Source organism: Carya illinoinensis, chromosome 3, assembly GCF_018687715.1.
Source record: "Carya illinoinensis cultivar Pawnee chromosome 3, C.illinoinensisPawnee_v1, whole genome shotgun sequence".
In the NCBI taxonomy this organism is placed as follows: Eukaryota; Viridiplantae; Streptophyta; class Magnoliopsida; order Fagales; family Juglandaceae; genus Carya; species Carya illinoinensis.
Window position 1 is genome coordinate 56,204,712 of NC_056754.1, and position 20,674 is coordinate 56,225,385.

At 35.5% G+C, this 20,674-nt stretch overlaps 1 protein-coding gene and 1 pseudogene across 4 annotated transcripts; one reads left to right on the plus strand and one right to left on the minus strand.

The window, feature by feature from the left end:
- The first annotated feature begins 1,548 nt into the window (after window positions 1–1,548).
- Window positions 1,549–13,407, plus strand: LOC122305518 (annotated as a pseudogene).
- Window positions 13,408–13,970: 563 nt separating this feature from the next.
- On the minus strand, window positions 13,971–19,633 carry LOC122305517 (zinc finger protein CONSTANS-LIKE 9-like). Of its 4 annotated transcripts, none has more exons than XM_043118107.1 (6): window positions 19,406–19,633; window positions 17,758–18,452; window positions 16,306–16,533; window positions 15,396–15,700; window positions 14,683–14,843; window positions 13,971–14,580 (listed from the first exon to the last, which is right to left on the minus strand). In XM_043118107.1, exons 2-5 carry the CDS (start codon window positions 18,343–18,345, stop codon window positions 14,714–14,716), a joined length of 1,251 nt encoding a protein of 416 aa, XP_042974041.1. In that variant the 5' UTR covers window positions 18,346–18,452; window positions 19,406–19,633; the 3' UTR covers window positions 13,971–14,580; window positions 14,683–14,713. The 4 variants fall into 4 exon arrangements, with proteins under 4 accessions (XP_042974041.1, XP_042974038.1, XP_042974037.1 ...); XM_043118104.1 differs by having other exon boundaries at window positions 14,712–14,843; window positions 19,406–19,632; XM_043118103.1 differs by having other exon boundaries at window positions 13,971–14,843; window positions 19,406–19,630.
- Between the last annotated feature and the right edge of the window lie 1,041 nt (window positions 19,634–20,674).

The window sequence follows — 20,674 nt, forward strand, 5'->3', positions numbered from 1 at the left end:
GTTCAACATGGCATTAGGAGCAATGACCGGGGATAGACGATTGTTCATGGTGGAGAGAAGAGAATGGCAGACGAAGGCTGATCACGATAGAGGTGCACAACTGGAGCTTGATAAAAGAAACTTCGATGCTGAGATGATGAGCAAGGATCTTTCTGGTATGAATGCCATGCTGCAAGCCTACTTCCATAAAGTTCAGAAAAAAAATTGGGAAGAGTCAATGAGTGATTCAGATGGTATATCCGAATTACCCAAACAATTATCCAGCTTCTAGTGGCTGCTTAGCCACAAGACTTCCTGAGGAAGCATGTGGCTGGGCAGAATATGTGAAGTACCCATCTTTTTGGAAGTGTTTGTGGATGGAAGTTGTATTTGTTGGAAATATTTGGTGAATGGAAGTTGTGTTTTTAAACTTGTCTTTTGGATCTGTAAAGTGGACATTAAAATGATAATGCAGGTTGTTTATGGATGTCATTTAGTAAGGCTGATTTTGTACACTGTTATGTGGCTGGATTTTTCTGTTTTGAGAGATGTGTAGCTTTTAAAGAAGCTGAATTTGTCTTGCTTTTAAGAAGATGTTGCAGTTGTTATGTGGCTGGATTTTTCTGTTTTGAGGTTCCAAAATAACTTAAGAAGCTGAATTTGTGTAGAGATGATTTTAGCTCCAGATATTGCAGCTGTATTTTTTAACTTAATAGTATAGTTTGTAGAGATTTGTAGCTTTTAAGAAGCTTTGGTGTAGAGATGTGTATTGATGAAGCTGAATTTGTCTTGTTTTTAAGAAGATGTTGCAGCTGTTATGTGGTTGGATTTTTCTGTTTTGAGGCTCCAAAATAACTTAAGAAGCTAAATTTGTGTAGAGATGATTTTAGCTCCAGATGTTGCAGCTGTATTTTTTAACTTAATAGTATAGTTTGTAGAGATGTGTAGCTTTTAAGAAGCTTTGGTGTAGAGATGTGTATTGATGAAGCTGAATTTGTCTTGCTTTTAAGAAGATGTTGCAGCTGTATACGAGATTTAGCTCCATATAATTATTTATGATATTGCCTTCAATATAAATAAATATAAATATATCCATATAAGTTAATAAAAGGCACAATTGTCTGTGCCTTCAATATTAGCACATATATATATATGTATATGTGTCTAGGTCCATATAAGTTAATAAAATGCATAATATATACTGCCTTCAAATTAAATGGAAATCAATAATTTAAATATTAAATTAAATTATTAATTTACATATAATAGGTTTAATTGTAAAATATGAAAAAAAAATATATTATTAAAAAAATAATATTATATTATTATTTTGATAAATCTAAAGTTAATCTAATGTGAGATTATGAATAGGAAAATTTTAGAATTATGGAAAATTTATACTTTTCATCAAAATTTAAAAATGACTTTGATGAAACCAATATGGATACTCGGAGTCACTGTATACGCACTCCAGTGTTGCCCCGTCAGCGATTGGTTTATATATATATATATTTGTTTTTTTTTTATGAACTTGAGATTGGTTTATATTAATTAATAAAAAATAAAAAATAAGAAGAAGAACAGAGCACGTGTCTCTCTCATATCCAGAGTTTCTCGTCCCTCTCTCTCTCTCTCTCTCTGCTCCTCTTGCTCTCCTGTTCCTCCGTCTCTCTCTCGGATCCTCAAGATCGACTGCTCCCCTCCGCCACGCTTGGTGAGCTCCGTCGTCATATTGGCCAGAAGCTCCCCACTCGCTGGCGTCGAATCCTGCAGTTCTGGTAGGTAAGAGGTTTTCCCCCCACTGCATTGGCAAAGATCGTTGATAATTCACAATAATAGGATCACCGTTACAATCTCTGCAGATTTTGTGGTCCAGTTCTTAGACACTGTTGCGAGAAAAAGCTCCTGTTGAAGTTTTTGATGCTTATTAATGTTCTGAACCTTGTTGAGCTTCTAGAACTGAATTCAGTTTTTTTTTTAATTCGAGGTAGTCACCAACAGAGAAGACACAACAGTACTTTGAAGAGTCTTTTAATTTTATTGATGAACTAAAATATTGGGTGGTGGTGTTTTGGTTCACTGCTTCGCGGGGAAAGTCCAGAAGGTTGAGTTTTCCTACCATATCTAGGCTACTCACTTTCAGGGTCATCTTCTTGCCCAAAAGCTGTAATTAATTACTTTGAACTTAGGTTTTGCATGTTTGGGTTTCAGTGTGACCATTGTTGTTGCCTATCTAATGAAAAAACATGGAATGAACCTAACTTTGGTTTTATTTCACAATTAAGGGGCTTCGAAAAATCTCTTCAAGGTTTGTTGTTTTTTACAAGTATTATTTTATTGACATACAGTCTCATCTTTCTTAGCATCCCCATTAAACTTTGAAGAGGTGAAGGTAATCACTGTAGTTTATTTATGGAACTTTATGAGAATTTTAACTTTCCTAAATTTTAGAAGTTCACCATTAACCCAGTGAATCTTCTAAATCCAAGCATAGCTACTTGTTTCATCATCTCAAAATACCTTTTTTTTTTTTTTTTTATAACTAATAAGTAAATTTTATTCATACGAATGAAATAGGCATAGCCCCGTATACACAAGAAGTATACAAAAGAATACCTAAATACATTCTAGGTTAAGGAAAGAAAGTCATGAACGTTGTTTCCATCAAGTACAATGGTTGAAAACCAAAGCATTAAAGTGTGCATAAAAAAATTCTGAATCTATGCCGTTATGCGCTCCCTATCTTTAAAGCACTTCTCATTCCTTTTTGACCATGTGCACCACATGATACACAACGGAATCATCTTCCACACTGCTGCCACTAGGGGTGTAAAAAAAATCCGGTAAACCGGCCCAGACTGAACCGGACCGGACCGGTTGTGCCGGTTTTGGACCGGTTCGGTCCGGAACAGGTTTCCATAAATAAAAAACCGGTCGGAACCAGTCCGGTTTCGGTTCCAGTTAATTTTGGACCGGACCGGACCGGTACTATTTATATATTAATATTATATATAATTTTTAATCACATAAAAAATAATTACATATATACTAATACTAATATTCTAATATAGACTATAGTTATACTAATACTAATATAGTTATACTAAATCATCAAAACTAATACTAATATATAGCTATACTAATAGTCTAATATTAATACTATTATATTGTCTAATATATTATATAGCTATAACTAATACTAATATATATATATACTAATACTAATCGTCTAATATAGGATTATAGCAGATTTTTTTTTTTACACTAGATTTCTTATTTTAGTTTTTGTTTTATAGCAGTTTTTTATATAGCAGAATTTTGTTTATATAACAGATTTTTTTTATAAAGCAGATTTTTTATATCATAATTTTTTTACATAGCAGATTTTTCTTTATAAAGCAGATTTTTGATAGCAGAATTTTTTTACATAGCAGAATTTTTTTGTAAAGCAGATTTTTGTAAATGGTAATAGATTTTTAATAAAACAGAATTTTTTAAATCAGTTTTTTTTTTTAAAACAGAATTTTTATGACAAATTTTTATTTTATTAAAACCGAAAAATCGGACCAAATCGGACCGGAAACCGGTAAAACCGGAATATCAGTTTAGGAGGAAAATTGGTACGTAATCGGTTTTGAAAAATGCAAAACCGGTGCCTACCGGTTCGGTCCTAGATTTTGTCCAAAACCGGACCGAACCGGACTGGTTACACCCCTAGCTGCCACTTGAGGACAGCCTGAAGCTCATTTCAACAAGCCAATAAATCCACCACCCTAGAAGGCATTGCCCAAGCAATATACATTCTTCTAAAGATTTCATTCCATAGCCCCCTTGTGACCTCACAATGCAATAGTAAGTAATCTACAGATTCTCCATGTTTTTTGCACAAATAGCACAAATCTATCACTATGATTCCCCTCTTTCTTAGATTGTCCATAGTCAAGATCTTTCCAAGAGTGGTAGCCCAAACAAAGAAAGCTACTTTAGTAGACACCTGGGATCTCCAAATCCTCTTCCATGGGAATGAAACATAGCCTTAGGCTGACAAAATCCTGTAGTGTGTCTTGACTGTACATTTTTTACTATCATTGGCCCTCCACTGCAACTTATCCTCCCGTGCCATGATATTTTCCATAGAATAGAACAACCTGAAAAAATCAGACACGACATGCAATTTCCAATCATGAATATCCTATTAAAAAGGACATTCCACTGATAAGAACCATGGGAGAATACCCGCATATCTACCATAGTGGCCTCTCTGTTAGTTGCAATACGATAGTGCTGGAAATGCCCTATATAAAGCACACTCTCCACACCAAATATCATGCCAAAACCTGATTCTGGAACCTTTTCCCATCACAAACTGTATGTGACTTTCGAAACCTTGCCAACCCTTCCTTATAAATTTCCATAAGCCCACACCATACAGGACACTACATTAGAGCACCAGCCTCCCCATGCACTCCCGTGTTTGGAATTAATAATCTCCTTCCATAGCGTGTCCCCCTAAAAGTGGTACTCCATAACCATTTTTCCAACAAAACTTTATTAAAAGTCCTCAAATTGCATACTCCCAAGCTACCATTCAGAATTGGAGAACAAACTTTGTTCCAATTAACAAGATGGAATTTTGTTTTTTCTCCCACCCCCAACCCCCACCCAGAAAAAAGAAAAGTTCGGAATAATCTCTCAATTCTAGTCACCACCCTTGTTGCAGGCAAAGAAAAGAGTGAAAGCAAATATGTGGGGAGATTAGTTAGAAAACTCTTAATTAAAGTGAATCGCCCCCCTTTCGATAAATACATCCATTTCCACCCAGCAAGCTTTCTCTCATCTTTCTCCACCACCCTATCCCATCTGGCTTGAGCCTTAAAGGTCAGCCCCAAAGGGAGTTCCAAATATTTCATAGGCAGAGAAGACACCTTGCAATCCAACAACCGTGCCAAGCTGTTAAAACCGCACCCACCGCACCCACCGCAACCATCTCAGATTTATCAAGGTTAAACTTAAGTCCCAACATTGCTTCAAAGTATAACAAGAGAGCTCGCAGAAATTGAATATGACTAGGATTTGCATCACAAAATAAGAAAGTATCATCTGCAAATAAGAGATGTGAGAGTAAATGTAACACCCCATTCCCTACTGAGGTCAAGAATGCCACTTGCTTACTTATATAAAGCCAGGCAAAAGACTTGCATAATTTGTGAAAATATGATAAAATTATCTATGTTATCGGTTATTAATTTTATAGTGAGAGTTCAGTAGTAACTAATGAAGAATTTAAATTAATTTTGAATGCTTTAAAATGAGTAAGTCTATTTTTTATGAATCGAATGTTTCTGCCAATTATTTTTATAAACTTAGATAAAAATATATATGATATATGATAAAAATAGTAAGTGTTTAACTTTATATTAAATGCTTTAATTTGATTAAGTCTATTTTATTATACGAGTTTAAACATTTGGCTTTGACAGATTTTATTTTAATTATGTACTAAGTTGTGTATGTTAAAATAAAGAAATATGTTAAAGATATTTAAGTGATATTAGTAGCTATCAGATTTCCTAAATAGTTATGGCTAAATTCAAGAAGGAAATTTATTTTAAGAATTTAGGTTTTTATGACTTATTTTAATTAAATTGAATTGGCCCAAGTATTTTACTAAACTATAATATATTTAATTAACTTTATGATTCAATGATTTTGTATGAAGCTTAATATGTATTAAATTACTCTAAATGATAATGTATCAATCAAGCATAATAGTAAGACACTTTATTTCATATAGATTTAGTGACGCTTAAATACTTCGTATAGGTGGCAAACTACGAAAGGAGTTCAGGAATCAGTGTAGCGAGGTAAGTGATTTGATCACAAATTAGGATCATCACATTAAGCTTATATAAATTATTATTAGAGCCACTTATCAAAAATAAATAAATTATTATTAGAGCCAATTCTTAGACAACCATTTTTATGAACCACTCATGCAAGCATGTCATTCAGCATAACACAGCAAATGATCATGTCATTTAGCATCATATTCTGATTCAGAAATTTTACATTTATTTATATCAGTATGTATATCATGCATCTCATGTCGCATAAGAGACGTAAGCTATTTCTTAAGTCCAAGTGCAAGATAAGATCATATCAGTTAATCAGATGGACATTCAGATGCATGGTATCAATGCAGTTCAGATCAGGGAGGATGTGCAAGCCACGGACTCAAGCGTGGTTCACGGTAGTATGCCAGAGTACTACTCAACGGCTCCCCTTGCTACAGCAGGTTGTGGGGTCGGTGCGCAACCTACATGGTTAAGTGTGTTGACCAATCAACTCAGTAAAATCAAATCAGTTAGACATGTCAGAACAGTCAATTCAGATAATTAAGACTAGTCATGCATAACATAAGCATCAACATGATTAGTCATGTTTTAAAGATTCTCCACTGAACGAAATGATTTATGAAAAATCCTCTAGTTATTATGTTACATTGTGATGAGTTTCTTATTGAGTTTTCGACTCATTTTAGTTTATTCTTGTTTTTCTTAAAACTTCGCCCAGGTCAGGATGATGATCAGTACGAGCAGACAGGCCAGGCTTAGAAGGAGCAGACTATGAACTTAGTGACTTTGTTGTGTGATTTTCATTTCAGTCAGTTTGAAAAATTGAGCTATGTTTTATTAAGATAGCTTATTTTATAAACTTTTTTAAGTGATGAGCAATATTTCTGCAAATTATGCAAGTCTCTTCCCTGGCTTTATGTAAGTAAGCAAGTGACATTCCTGACCTTAGTAGGGGAATGGGGTGTTACAGTAAAGTAGTTCGTGCCATTACCCATCGAAAAATCGGAGAGAAAATCTCCTCCAACAATAGCCTTCACCATTTGGCCAAGTGCCTCCATAATAATGACGAACAAAAGATGAGACAAAGAATCCTCTTGCCTCAAACCACGTGAGCTATTAAATAACCTAGCAGGAGTGCCATTAACTAATACCAAAAAACGAGTGGTAGAGACACAATATCGGATCCAGGGAATCCACCTATCGCCAAAGCCACATCTTCCAAGCAAGTATAAAAGGAAATCCCAGTTCACATGATCATAAGCCTTTTCCATATCAAGCTCGCAAAGAATACCTGGGATGCCTTCCCGCATCTTATGATCCAAGCACTCATTGGCAATAAGCATCGAATCCAAAATCTGTCTCTCCCAAATAAAGGCACTTTTAGGCTTAGAGATAATATGTTCCAACACTGGGCTAAGCCGATTAGCAAGGACCTTCGAGATAATTTTGTAAACTCCGCTCACAAGGCTTATACGGTATAAATCTTCAACTGTCTTAGCCCCATGTTTTTTTGGTATAAGAGTAAGGAACATCGTATTGAGGCTTTTCTCAAATTTCTGGAAAAAGTGGAATTATGCAAAAACCTGTATAATATAACATTTCACAACATCCCAACAAGCATGAAAGAAACCTATCGAGAATCCATCTGGGCCCGGTGCCTTGCCTTTCGCCATACTGCGAATAACCTTAAATACCTCATCTTCATCAAAAGACATTTACAAACCACATGCACTTTGTGGATTAATAGACTCGAACAACAAGCCATCAAGCTTTGGCCTCAAGCATGCCGGTTCCGAAAGGAGGTTCTAATATTGCACAATATGATTTTTTAAATCATCAGTGGAAGAAAGCACTTGAGTACCTGAATGAAGTGACTCAGCATTGTTGTTGCGTCTATTTGAGTTCGCCATTTTATGGAAGAACTTCATGCATTTACCATATTCTTTTAACCAAATGGTTCTAGATTTTTGTTATCACAAAATCTCTTCCATCAATAATACCCTCTCCAAATTAGTTATAATCGCCCTTTTTCTTGCTAAGGCCTCCTCCGAGAGGTCTCCCGTCCATTCCCTTTCCTCAAATTCTTGTAGTTCCTCCATGAGGGTATTCTTTTGATTGTCAATGCTGCCAAACACTTCCAAGTTCCACTTCCTTAGATCTTGCTTCAAAGCCTTGAGCTTACATGCTAAAATGAAGCTAGGGGTGCCTATAAACAGATAAGAAGACCACCAAGAATGCACATTTTCTACAAAACCATCCGCTACTAACCACGTTTTTGGTAAGGGTAATGATACCCTTATACCTCATTTACTAATATTTTACTATCCAACTATTTTTTTTTCCCTTTTGCTCTTGATGACCTTCTTGTATAATTTAGAAGAAAATAAAGTCAATCAACCAATGAAATCTGTAATTTAATTAAAAATAAATTCAATTTTATAAAAATTGACCTTATGAGATTACATGATTATGTTGATTAATTGAATTTATTTTCTTCTAGATTATGCAAGAAGATCATGTTCTAAGATTTTTAATTTAAATTCAAATAGCAAAACGAACAAAAAAAAGCTGAATGATAAACCAGTAACAAAGGAGGTGTAAAGGTATTGAGGAATGCTACTCATCATCCCACACCACACATTACATATTTTAAAATTATTTTTTATTAATTTTAATTTTGATTTAATTTTATTCTTGTTAAAATAATTGAGTTGTTCTACTTATCATCCATATACCACATATTTGTTATAGGAAAAATGTAAAAATAAAATAAAATAGATATAGCATATAGTATGTGAAGATGATAAACAGAATTATTCAAAGATATTATTACCATATTCGTAAACCCTAATTCTATTTCCTTGGTATCCAACGTAGGCAGGAAGTAGCGGAACCACGTCAAATAATCTATAACTCAAATTACTTTACTACTATTTACAACTTATCTTATTATTATTCCTACAAAATTCTCATCACATCCCACTCTCCAAACTTGTCGTCTCGTTGTCCTATGCGTCCCTGGTAACCCTAACCCTAGATTACCTTTGTTTATACCCTGACATCGAAATTTCCCGTAGTGAAAAGACCCACTTTTTCTGCCGGCTGGAGTTTGTGGTATGGGCTATATCTCTCTGATTAACTCCAAGAAATTTAGAGTGCCAACTGGTTGAGAAATCAGTGAGTTGGAACATGGCTAAGAAAACCCATGTGGCAGAACCAGCAAAGTTCCCAAAGAAGAGAAGGTTAGGGGAGGAGGACTCTAAGGCTAAGAAAAACACAAAGAAAGCAATGTTACAGGGCATTGGACAAAGCAAGGTTAAGAAGATTGACATAAAAATGAAAAAATTGTTCCGCAAGTGGGCGCGAGAATACAATTCAGATGACGATGATGGGGATCATGACAACAGCTCTATGGCTGTGATCAGAGATGAGGAATTTTCTGAGGAAGAAAAAATGGAAGTGGATGCGGAGCTGGATAATATTCTTCCTGATGATGAAGAAAATGGTGAAATTCTTCCTGGGATTACCAAGTTTGCTGAGGGTTGTAGAGCATTCAGGTTGGGAGCATTATCAAGAAGAACGTGCCTGATGATTCACTCGTAAGCTAGCCTTTCTGCTTGGATGTTTTTAATACTGTAGGATTTATATAAAGTCTGCTTTGCTCTGCAGGGTCCAGTGTTGTCGGCGCACAAGAAGCTCATTGCAGAAAAGCTCGCGGAAGAGGAGGCTGAGAGGAAGGTCAAGGTGGAGCTCAAGAAGGAAAAACATTTGGTAGTTCAATATATATATTTTTGTTTTTTAAAAAAAATTCAGTTATTTGACAAGCATATACATTTTCCCCCTATTTGATCTGGTTGGTTGCTTATTAGATTTGTGTTTTCCATATAATACAGATTGGAGAAAAGGGGGCACGTGAAACCTGCTAATTATTTTGATTCACATGAAAAGTTTCTGATAGGCTTTGCTACAAAAGGAGGTACTGTGTTTATGTTTGTGGACAGAGACTTATGCAATGAGGGCCTGTTGAGATTGATTTGCATACTTCATAACTTTAACTAAATCCATATTTACCATGTGTGTTACTGGAGTTTCAGTGGTCAAGTTGTTTAATGCTGTAAGTTCTCCATGAAGATTTTCCACTGTCTTTTTCTTAGATTGATTTTTTTTTTCCAATTTTGTTTTGTGAGGTTGTTTCTATTGCAGTGATGTTTAGTTCCCATTTCTGTGCTCGGTATCTTGTGCAGGTCAACAAGGCACAACACGCTCAGAAAGGTTTGAATCTTATGAGGTCTAAAGATGCAAAAGGTATGCTGATAGACGATGAATCTACAATTTGAGATCCCTTTATCTTCTTATTTTTTTTTTTATTTTTTTCAGTATAGATCCCCTTATCTATGCACTATTATATCTTGCAGTCCATCTATGTAACGCCCCAAATTTCAAATGCACATAGTTCTGTCTGAAGTATGGGCATTTCCGCTATTTACAAATTTTAAAATAAAATACCAATTAGTTTCCAAGTCACAAACATAGATTTGAATTTCAACCTCAATTGTTTGGTAAGAGCACTACAAATCCATTCACTACTTGTAAACCAATCTTAATACAATTTATTGAAATTGAAACCACGTCAAAAATTTAACTCGTCAACTATTTTTCTCCAAGAAGTTTGCCTTTGTATCTACACCTCCAGACCTTGCTAACTGTAACCTGAAGTAGATGGATCCTAAGCAAAGTCTGAAATGATGGAGACACAAAAGAGTGAGCTAACACTTGCTCAGTAAATAGAAAATTAATGTGGGTGGGGGAAATGGCCATTTTAATTATAAATAACACCAAAAGTTCTGAGCAATGAACATCTCAAATCAATATAAATATAAATATGAAGCATTATCCAAGGCCAAATTTTAAGGAAAATCACCAATGGTCACAGACCTCCAAATGGTCTCACAGGCCTCAATATACCACGAGGGGTGTTCACCATGTCACAAAGACATCGACATTACAGACTCAAAGGATGATTTTTACATATTATCCTATGTCACAAGGACATCGACATTACAGACTCAAAGGATGATTTTTATTTATCATCCCACAAATGGGTTTCAATAATTCAATGAACACCCCTTGTAGTATATTGAGGCCTATTCATATCACATTGTACAAAAGGACAATAAAAATTCATATCACATTGTACAAAAGAATTACATATTTTCTGTGCACACCTATTCATCCTTTAGATATTCAAGAATATTTATTTTGCAAAAACCCATTATAGGGCTACATACATGGTCCCACTAATCCAATAACCAAACGCTTTTCAAGAGCGAGTAGTTATTCTGAACCTAACCAGAACAAGTATCAAAAGATCAACATCCCGCTAGAATTGAATTCTATTAATCTCTTACAAAAAGGCATCCCTTAATAAGGGAGTCTACACCTCACTTATCCCCACGATAAAATCCACTGACTTTGCTTCTGAAATAAATCTGGACAGCCATTAAGAATACGGTGTATTGGTTTTTCTAAGGCCTTCAATTAGAAATTCAATGGCTTCTTATTCTACCAAATCTGGACGGCTTTTATTTAAGGTCTCAAGTTCTTCAATTCTATTTAAGCTTCTATTGCAGTAAACTCCTTGCCGAGGGCCTCTGAACCCCACGAATTAGTTGGAACTTTGTTCCGTACACCTGGTGCAATCAAAGAATACTTTGGGGATTTTTAATGCAGTTTGTCAGATATTACTCGGCCTCATATCTTGAATACATATGCATATACTCATGTCAAGTTATACCGGTATGTTCATGGTTGATTTTACGTTGCAACTAACACTTTTATTTTATTGGTTTAATGTTTCTCATTGAACTTCTTAACAGAAGATTTAACCTTTTGCCTGAAATTTCTATTTTATTGTCTCTTGACTGCCCACAAAAGCCTTGATGTGAACTACTAATATGGCGGGTGGGCACAAACTCCCCATTAGCATAATCTTTAAAATCTTAATCTGTTCAAGATTTGTGGACCCTGCACAAACATCTAATTTAACACTTACGCTTAATCTGCTTTGATCATTCTGCCTAAGTGTTATACTTGACCGGATTTTGTTGTTGTTAATGATGAGTAGATTAGATTGAAATGTAACTTCTTTACCAATGAAAAAGAAAAGAGTAAGATAAGATTTTATTAATGATGAAAGAGGATGATACCTCCGTACACTGGACATATACATGAAGTCTACTTAACCATAAAAAAGAAAGAGTGCTAAATCCAGAGTTGGAACTAGGGAAGGTAACGTCATGTTGGGTCATTAACCGATGATGCAAGGTGTTAAGAACAAAAGACCTGAACTCCGACATCGACTTTTCGCAATCCTTAAGACTATTCGATTTTTTTAATTTTTTTTTAAAGTCCATTTGTAGTCTGTTTATACGTGAAATGTTATGCTTATCAAACTTGCTTCTCTTACGTAAAGTTTTTTTGTTTACGAATAGAAAGAAAGAAAGCAAGAATAACCTTGGTTGCACTTAACAAAGTAAAAAGAAAAACCTTGGTTATAGAGGTTCATGTTTGATCATTACAATTTTTGGAGAACCAGCTGAATTTTGCATTTTTTTTAATCATTGCAAGAGCCATGTTTTGCTTTTGTTGATTGCTTCTTCTTCTTTTTTTAACTGCAGATGATTTAAATACTAGCCTTAATCTGCGTTTCAATGTTTACACCTCACTATGTTGTCATTGATACGAGCCATGCTTGTCTGTAGTAGATGCTTCCTTCAGGTGAGTCTAAGATTCTTGAATATCTGTGAATATTGTCAGCAATAAGGAAGCGGAGGAAAGAAACCTTCTTCTCAGAATTGGGCAAGACATCAAAGCCAGCAGCCAATACTCTCACCAAGGTAAGTCTATTTCCTTCTTCAATTTCCTGTATTCTTTTTGGATCATTTTTTATAATTTTTTATAATCCGGTTAATCTGTGGCTTTAACGGACTTGAACGATCTTTTTCTATTCTTGGCATTGCGATATGTAGGGGCATACATCTCCTGGCCAGAGGGATGGAGAAGGGAGGCAGGCCCCCTTGCGTGATAATTACATGTTAACGAATCCTAAGTTGAAGGACTGGGATAAGATTCCTGTAAGAATTTTCATGTCTTGTGAAATCGTGCTCTAGTAGCTCTCTCTCTCTCTCTCTCTCTCTCTCTCTCTCTCTCACTCACACACACACACCCGTGTAGATGAATTTGTAGTTATTTTATATTTCCAACTAACATTTATCTGCAACATGCTACAGGAAGCAAATGTAGCAGATGAGTTCAGAAGGATGTCAGAACATGGTAGTTCTGATGATGATTAATGTTTAGGAACTCAAATAGCTTGGGGAAATTGAAGTTATCCTCGTGTTTAGCTTGTTTTTTGTGTTTGAGAAGCCGTTATTGTGTTCTTAATGCATAGGAAGTTATGGTGCTTTGCAATAGTGTTAGAAGGGCTCGTTTGGCAACACAACTATTTTTAAGTATTCTCATGTATTTTCAAATACAACAAATCTATTAATCAATCCAATTCTCATCATCCTTATCACGTGGCATTAGATGATTGGTTCATAAGTGAAATATAATAATTAGTTTTCAATTATCTAATACCACATTATAAGATGATAAGAATTAGAGTGATGGATAGTAATACTCATTGAAAGGTTGGCAACGGCAAACTGATGATAAGCTCTGGGTTTTAGCCTGCAATAAACAATCAACCCTTTTATTGGATGGGATATACGGCCTTACCATTTGTGCAGGCATTTTCATAGCTAGCTTGTAATGAAAGAAAAAAATCTACCTACACATTTTTTTTTTAATTTTTATTATTTTGTTCTTTTATCAAATATTTAATATATAAAGAATGAATAGAAGAATTGAATTAGTTAAAAAATAAAAATAAAAAAAATATGAAAATGTTTAAAATTTTGAAAAGATACGTTGTGTGAAAGATGGAAGGTTGTGTAGCATTGCCTGTGATGAAAACCGTCTTCGATGCATATTTACTTGAATACAGGGCCCATATAGAGGTCAGCACCAAACCAGCCGAAAAAGTTTAATAACAAGCATTGCTGTATAAAACATACCAACCACTTTAAACACGTATTAGTAGCTAAAAAGAAGGCCGTATCGCCATAATGCAACAACAAAATGGTAAAAGAGTTATTTGTTCGTACACCGATGTAAAACCACAAGAGTATTCCCTCGAAAACACATATAATTCCCTGCTATACCTGTTCATGAAATGGAGGAGAAATGTACAACAAGGGTATTTGTCTGACCACGGGATTGTTAACCAGACAAAACTGTCATATAAATCCTGTGCTATAAACGTCAATTTAAAAGGAAACGAGAACGGTAGAGAAGTGCTAGCTAGTTTCTTGGTTGATCTGGCAGATAAGTACAGCCACCCGCCATGCCATGAAAACTGAATTTGTAGAAGTGACCAGAGCGTGGAATACAATAAACAATAGTTATTGCGGTGTTAGGGCTGGGGAGAACCCCCAAGGTTCTTTCACTAGAGAACTGCGTACAGACAGACACAACAATCCATAACTCGAACCAAGGGGTGCTATGTGGTCTGTTCAGATGGTCTCACAACCCACCAATCCTTTATAGTGATGGATGCTCGACATTCTGCTCCTCCACTTACTGGCGAAGCATTGGAAACCAGTATTTTATGTCCACCACTCTCCACTGATGAAAACCAAGGCCCCTGAGATATAATCATACAGATTGTCATTGCACAGGGAAATAGTGCATTAGTTCCATCCACTGTTTAAGTAATTATAACAAGAAGACATCATGCGATGCTTTCCTTTTATAAAGCATGGTTAAAAAGTGTACTCTCAGTAGCTTGTGGTTTGTGTCAACGGATCATAATCATAAGCATCACCAGCTTTGACAAAGCGTCCCTTAACACGTCTTCTAACATCGGCCCTAGCTTTGCGAGAGGCATACCTCACTCTTTTCTCGAACCTAGAAAAAATTCAAATAGAAGTTGAAAAATAAAAGGTTGGCTAGAAGAACATCACGCCAAAAGGTTTAGAAATTAAATAAACATAAAGTGAAAATGCCATCATATCAGCATGGGTAAAGTAATCGTATTTGTGAGCACAATATAGCATTAAGATTGAGTGGTATATTATGCATAGGTACGTACAAAGACATGCATATCGACAAACATATCCATGGATTGTTATGGCTTGTAGTCCAATCTAGACAACCAGGTCGACCTTTAGTAACAGAAAACTTCATACCCACGTTGTTTAGTCGAGAAAAAAGAAATGGAACCACAGAATTGTGTTAAGAAATGCATATATTTATATCAAAGTAACTAGCAATGCTGAGAACAAATTTAGAAAACCAAACTAAATAACTCTATTCCCTAGAGGCTGCAGTACTAAGAGTTTACCATCAAAAAAAGTTGTTACTTAAAAAAAAAAAAATTACTATCAAAGAAAGTTGCCACAAATCAATATTCCAATACACATAGTTCATTCATTATTTATTTATTGGCACCAAACTTACTTGCGTGCTTTCTTCTTTTCCTTATAACGCATAACAGCATCACTACGATTAGCAGATTGGAAGGAACTCTCAGGACATGGAGGACACCATGGAGGCTCGCCCATGAGAAGCATTGAAGAAGCCCCACAATCTTGATAATCCCCAGGACTACTCTCTCCAGTACGACCAGAAAACGAAATACTTGAATGTGCTTGTCTTGTTGTCAAACAAAGTACTGGTTCAGTTTTAGTACTCATCATAGAATCTGCAGACGCTGCAGTGCTGCATGCTGGCTGCGTTGCATTAACCAGTCCCACCGAGGACCCCTGGAGAAGTACATGGAGATCAGATCATGAATACATTTTGCCAAACAATATTACAAAGGCTAAACATGGAAGTGAATTCTATCTCCTGCAACTACTATGCGAGACAGAACAATTTTTAATGACATCTTGCATATCCATTCATTCCACACATGTTTGAAAGTTCAACATGTTTGTGAGCACTAATCAATATTATTATACTTTATTTTATAAGTATTAATCAACATAAGAATTGATGAAAAGGTACTTAAGAAATTACTGTTGGGTGCACCAAGTTATATAAAGGCAAAATGACATGTCATCATATGATTTCAAAATTCATGCATCTTAATATCTTATGGTAAAAGATCCAAAATCACGCCTTCAAGAAAATAAATCCAAGGATCACTGCTAGGTGGTAATTTCTTTTACTAGTAAAATATTTTCTTGAAGTTAATTGTCTTTTATTTATGTAGTACCAAAAAAAAAAAAAAGGTAAAGTTCAGTATCTTCAAAACAATGAGAGCAGACAAACTTCAGAACTAGGCATGGCAGACTAATTGAGACACAACAGATGCATAAGTATTACACGTGGAGCCTATGTGTCAAGGAGGATATGAGATGAATACCTCAGCAGCAACTGCACCCTGACAACTGGAATCAGCAGCAGACATGTCCTTTGTCCCAAACAAGCTATCAATGCCACCATTTTCAAAAAGCTCTTCAGAATGGCTAAGCGCTACGCCAAAGAGTTCTTCATAGTTCTCAAGATTCAAATCCAATTCATCCATTTCAAAGTCCTCATATAGATCTTCTTCTTGACAGAGACCAGAATCTTTAGCTCCAGGACAGCATATCTGCATATTAATAATGTGAAACTTGTATAAGTCCTAGACGAAGAAACTATAACACTTCCACCATATACCAATTTAAACACAAAGCTCAAATATGGCCACTCCCATCAAGTAAATTAGGTATAATTCGTAAATCCGACCAAGCATGCAACTTAGCTTAATTCTGAATGCCCCAAAGACTACATAAGAAAGTTTGACACAGATGCCAATCATCTCAATCTAAATCATCAAGATGTAATGCTTAAAATTAAAATCTGTCAATCTTGGTCTTAAATCTTTTATTTATCAAAAATAAATAAAAAATTAAAATCTGTCAATCAACACAACCATCAAAAAGGGGTGGCTTGAGAGTCATATAACTGATCTCGCACTAAGAAAGCCAAGACAAGTGCCCAAAGATGAATGATATGGAAAGGAAATATATAACACTAAAGCAGAGAGAGAATTGGAGCCTGTAATTCAAGCAAGAAGACTACTGGTGGATCTGCAAAAAATTGAAGCACAACGATTACATGTCTACTTTATCAAACTCCAAAACTAGTTTACCTTCAGTGGTTGGGCTTTGCCATGTTTACAGAATTTGGAGTATCGTAGTCAATCTGACTCATTTGCCCAATACAGAGTTGAACATTTAGATGAATGGTACATAAATTATAACTGGTGGAACCACTAAAATAAAATCCATTTATAGCTTTGCAGCATATTGTTTCTCCAGTTATACATGTAGTAAATAAGTTAAGCGAGGGGCCTTTTGAGTGTAGATAAACAGGTTTACCTCATATATGTAAGAAATGAGTTTTGACTTTTTTGTAACCATAGTTTTCCTCCACCACAAGTTATGTTTATTCAATGAAGTTATGGGCTGTGACCTCTTAAAACAAATACTGTTTTCTCCAGTTAATTAATGGCATCTGCCATGGGTAACATTCATGCAGACTAGCCTATATCACAAATGAATTTAAGTGTACCCAGGATATCCGAGTCTACAGCTCATCTCAATACCTCATTTTGACCACTAGGCTGCACCCTGATGGGTTCAAGTGAACGATACATCACATCACTAATAAGCAAATAAGCAAACTTTAAAAACAAAAAGTCAAAGAAACCAATTGAAAGAAAACCCAACTCCCACCATGAGGGCAATGTCCTACCACTGTATTGTGGTAGATTTATCCACATAACTGTTAAGATTTTCTACTGCAAGTAAATGACACCATTGACAAATACCTTGGGCAAAGATGTATTTTCGGATCCTGCCGGCTGGTCTAGAATGTGAGGCCCAGAACGAACTCCAGGCACTGAAGAGGACCCAACCCAACCGCTGGACTTCTCCACGTTGCGCACACCATTCAATTCAACTGAACTACATAAATTTTGGCTCATGTTGTTTTCTGCAGCGCCCCAAGCAGTTTTTTCACCGTTCTCTGTTATACTCATCAAACCTAATTCCTGCTCACAAGTGGATTCACCCACAGAAGGGAAATCTAAAACAAATGACCAGATTGAAGAAAGTTCTGCAGCTGATGGGCATCCAGAATAACAATTGATTGTCTGTCTCTTGTGTGTTGAAGCTGAGGTAGAAGTGCCATGACCCATCCAATCACAGTTCTGACAAAGAGAGACCCTCTCTTGGGCACATCTTACTAGTGCAGGTTGTGAATTGCATCTTTCACATAATAGTGTTCTCGAGTGGCGTTTGGATAGGGCATTAGCAGAATGGACATTTCTATCACATGACAAGCATAAGCATGCCGCATCTGAGCGGCAATACACCATGGACCTTTGTTCCCCGCAAAAATCACATAAATAACCCATCTTCAGATCTATACTTCTCCAATTACCAAACCTCTACCCAAGTTATATATCAGCCTACCAAAAGTAGCTCCTTACACGAATCACAATTGTTCCCAGGTCGTTACAACCTTCAAGTATACAGAAACAAATGCAATAAATCAGTATAGACTAAACAAAAAGGCATTTTCATTAGCAAGAAACAGGGATTACAACTCTTGAACTACATCGGTATGTTTAGATCTCTTTTGATTTTTCTCTGTATAATAAGTAATAGGTCAACTTCGGAAGAAATTTACCTTCATCTAGGAGTTCAAATTTTTTTTTTTTATAAGTATTCATCTAGGAGTTCAATTAAAAATAGAAAAGGAAAAACTAGTATTGTTGTGATATCAACCCGAGGAGTGAGGCAACTCCTGTACTCGTTGAGCTCACATAAACTCAAGATATACAAAAAAAAAAAAAAAAAAAAATCTTTGGAGCACTAGTAGCAATTAAAGGATTATGCTTACATCAACTACAAGATGATTCAAAAGAACCTTAAATTGTATCAAACGAAAAAGAATCACATCTTTCACTCCAGTTAATAAGCAAAATACTCATTTTGTAAAAGCAAATTATTTATCTATCTTAATCAAAACCACCAATAAGCAAAATAAGATATTAACACTACAAGGGAGCCACCAAAAAAAAAAAATTTTTTAATACTACCAAATGAAATATGGAAAAATGGATAAAATCTTCTGGGTGATTTGAAGGGAAAAGAAAAAGATGATAAAATACACAAAAACATATAAACAAACGAAAAGTCGGCCTAAATACAAACTAAATAAGAAATTCGGAATTATTGGGAAAAAAACCATAAAAAAAAGTGAAGAATTCTGTAAAATAAAGGGTACTCCAATTATTTTTTTCTCAGCACGTTTCAAATCTAGCTAGGAAATTTTTTTTCCTAAATTTTATTTACACCACTCACCAGGGGATTTCGACCAAGAAGAAGAGGAGGAGGAAGAAGAAGAAATCAAGGAAAATAACAAAGAAAAAAACAGAGAACCGGAGAGCACAAATAAAGTAAAAAAATTACCTTTCGGAAAAGAGGTGGACAAGATCGGTAAAGAGCTGAATTTCTAATTTTTAAATATTGTAAAAAGTAGACAAAACTAAGCAACCCTAAGAACAGGATCTTTCCAGAAAATATCTCTCTCTCTCTCTCTCTCTCGCGCGCGGGCTGTGATTGCTGAGGAAGATAGGAAGATAGAAATGGGGTGGGTAAGAGAGAAAGTATGTGTATAATATGAGTGTACGTATGTATACGTGTATGGTAGATTTGAGATCACAATTATCTAAGCTGACAAAAAGTGCAAATGAGAGAGAGAGCGCTCAGAGTGGGGTAGGGAAAGTGGGGGACCTGACCCTTTTGGTAGTGAAAGGCGTAGAAAATAAAAGTTGGGCTTCCTTTTCTGGTCCCCCCGTTCATAAATAATACCCTTTTCATATTTTAAGGCCCTCTCTCTCCGTCTGCCGTTTCTTTTCAGTATTAATTAATAATAATTTTAAGTGCCAAAGATATGTATCCTACCAAAAGTGGTTCCCATACTCTCTGTGTTGGACGAATTGTAGTTCAGTTGCTTCCCACTTGCTGTTTGAACATATATCTGACCCTTTTTCCTGTTCAGTCCCTCTTCGGACCCGATATTTTATTCTTAGGGTTTAGGTGCCTCCAATAAAAACTCGCCACATCAACATTTTATAACATAAGTTAACGAGATTCATCACGTGATAAAATACATATGTCAAAAATTGAAAAAGATAAAAACATGTTAAACAGCCGTGAGCCCTTAACAAAACCCTCAAACCTATTACACGATAGCAAGTTCCATCGCCGCCACTATCGGACTGTAAAAAGGTAGAGAAAATGAGTTTGACATTTTGAAATTACTACTGACTACCGTGTGATTTTATAGACTTGAATTGATACGTACAATTAGAGATGATAAGTTACCATACAACTCTAATCCTGTCTAGTATTTAAATTATAAATTACAGATAAAACATGTGTCGTAACTAACGAGTGTTTGAATTGGAGATTAGAGTTTGAGATTGAGTAGTCTCTGTGCTATCAGTTGGTGTAGATGTATTTATTACTGCATACATGAACTGTGTTGCAGATAGTAGCTTAACATCCTCCCACAAATTGAGGGGAGGTTCATAAATCATCCATTTGAAGAGAAGAAACAAGAAGCGTTCACTTGTCAATCCTTTGGTGAATAGATCAACTAGCTGAGCATTAGTGGAGATGATTTGTAAGCTAATATCTCGATTGAGCACATTTTCCTTGATAAAATGGTAATCT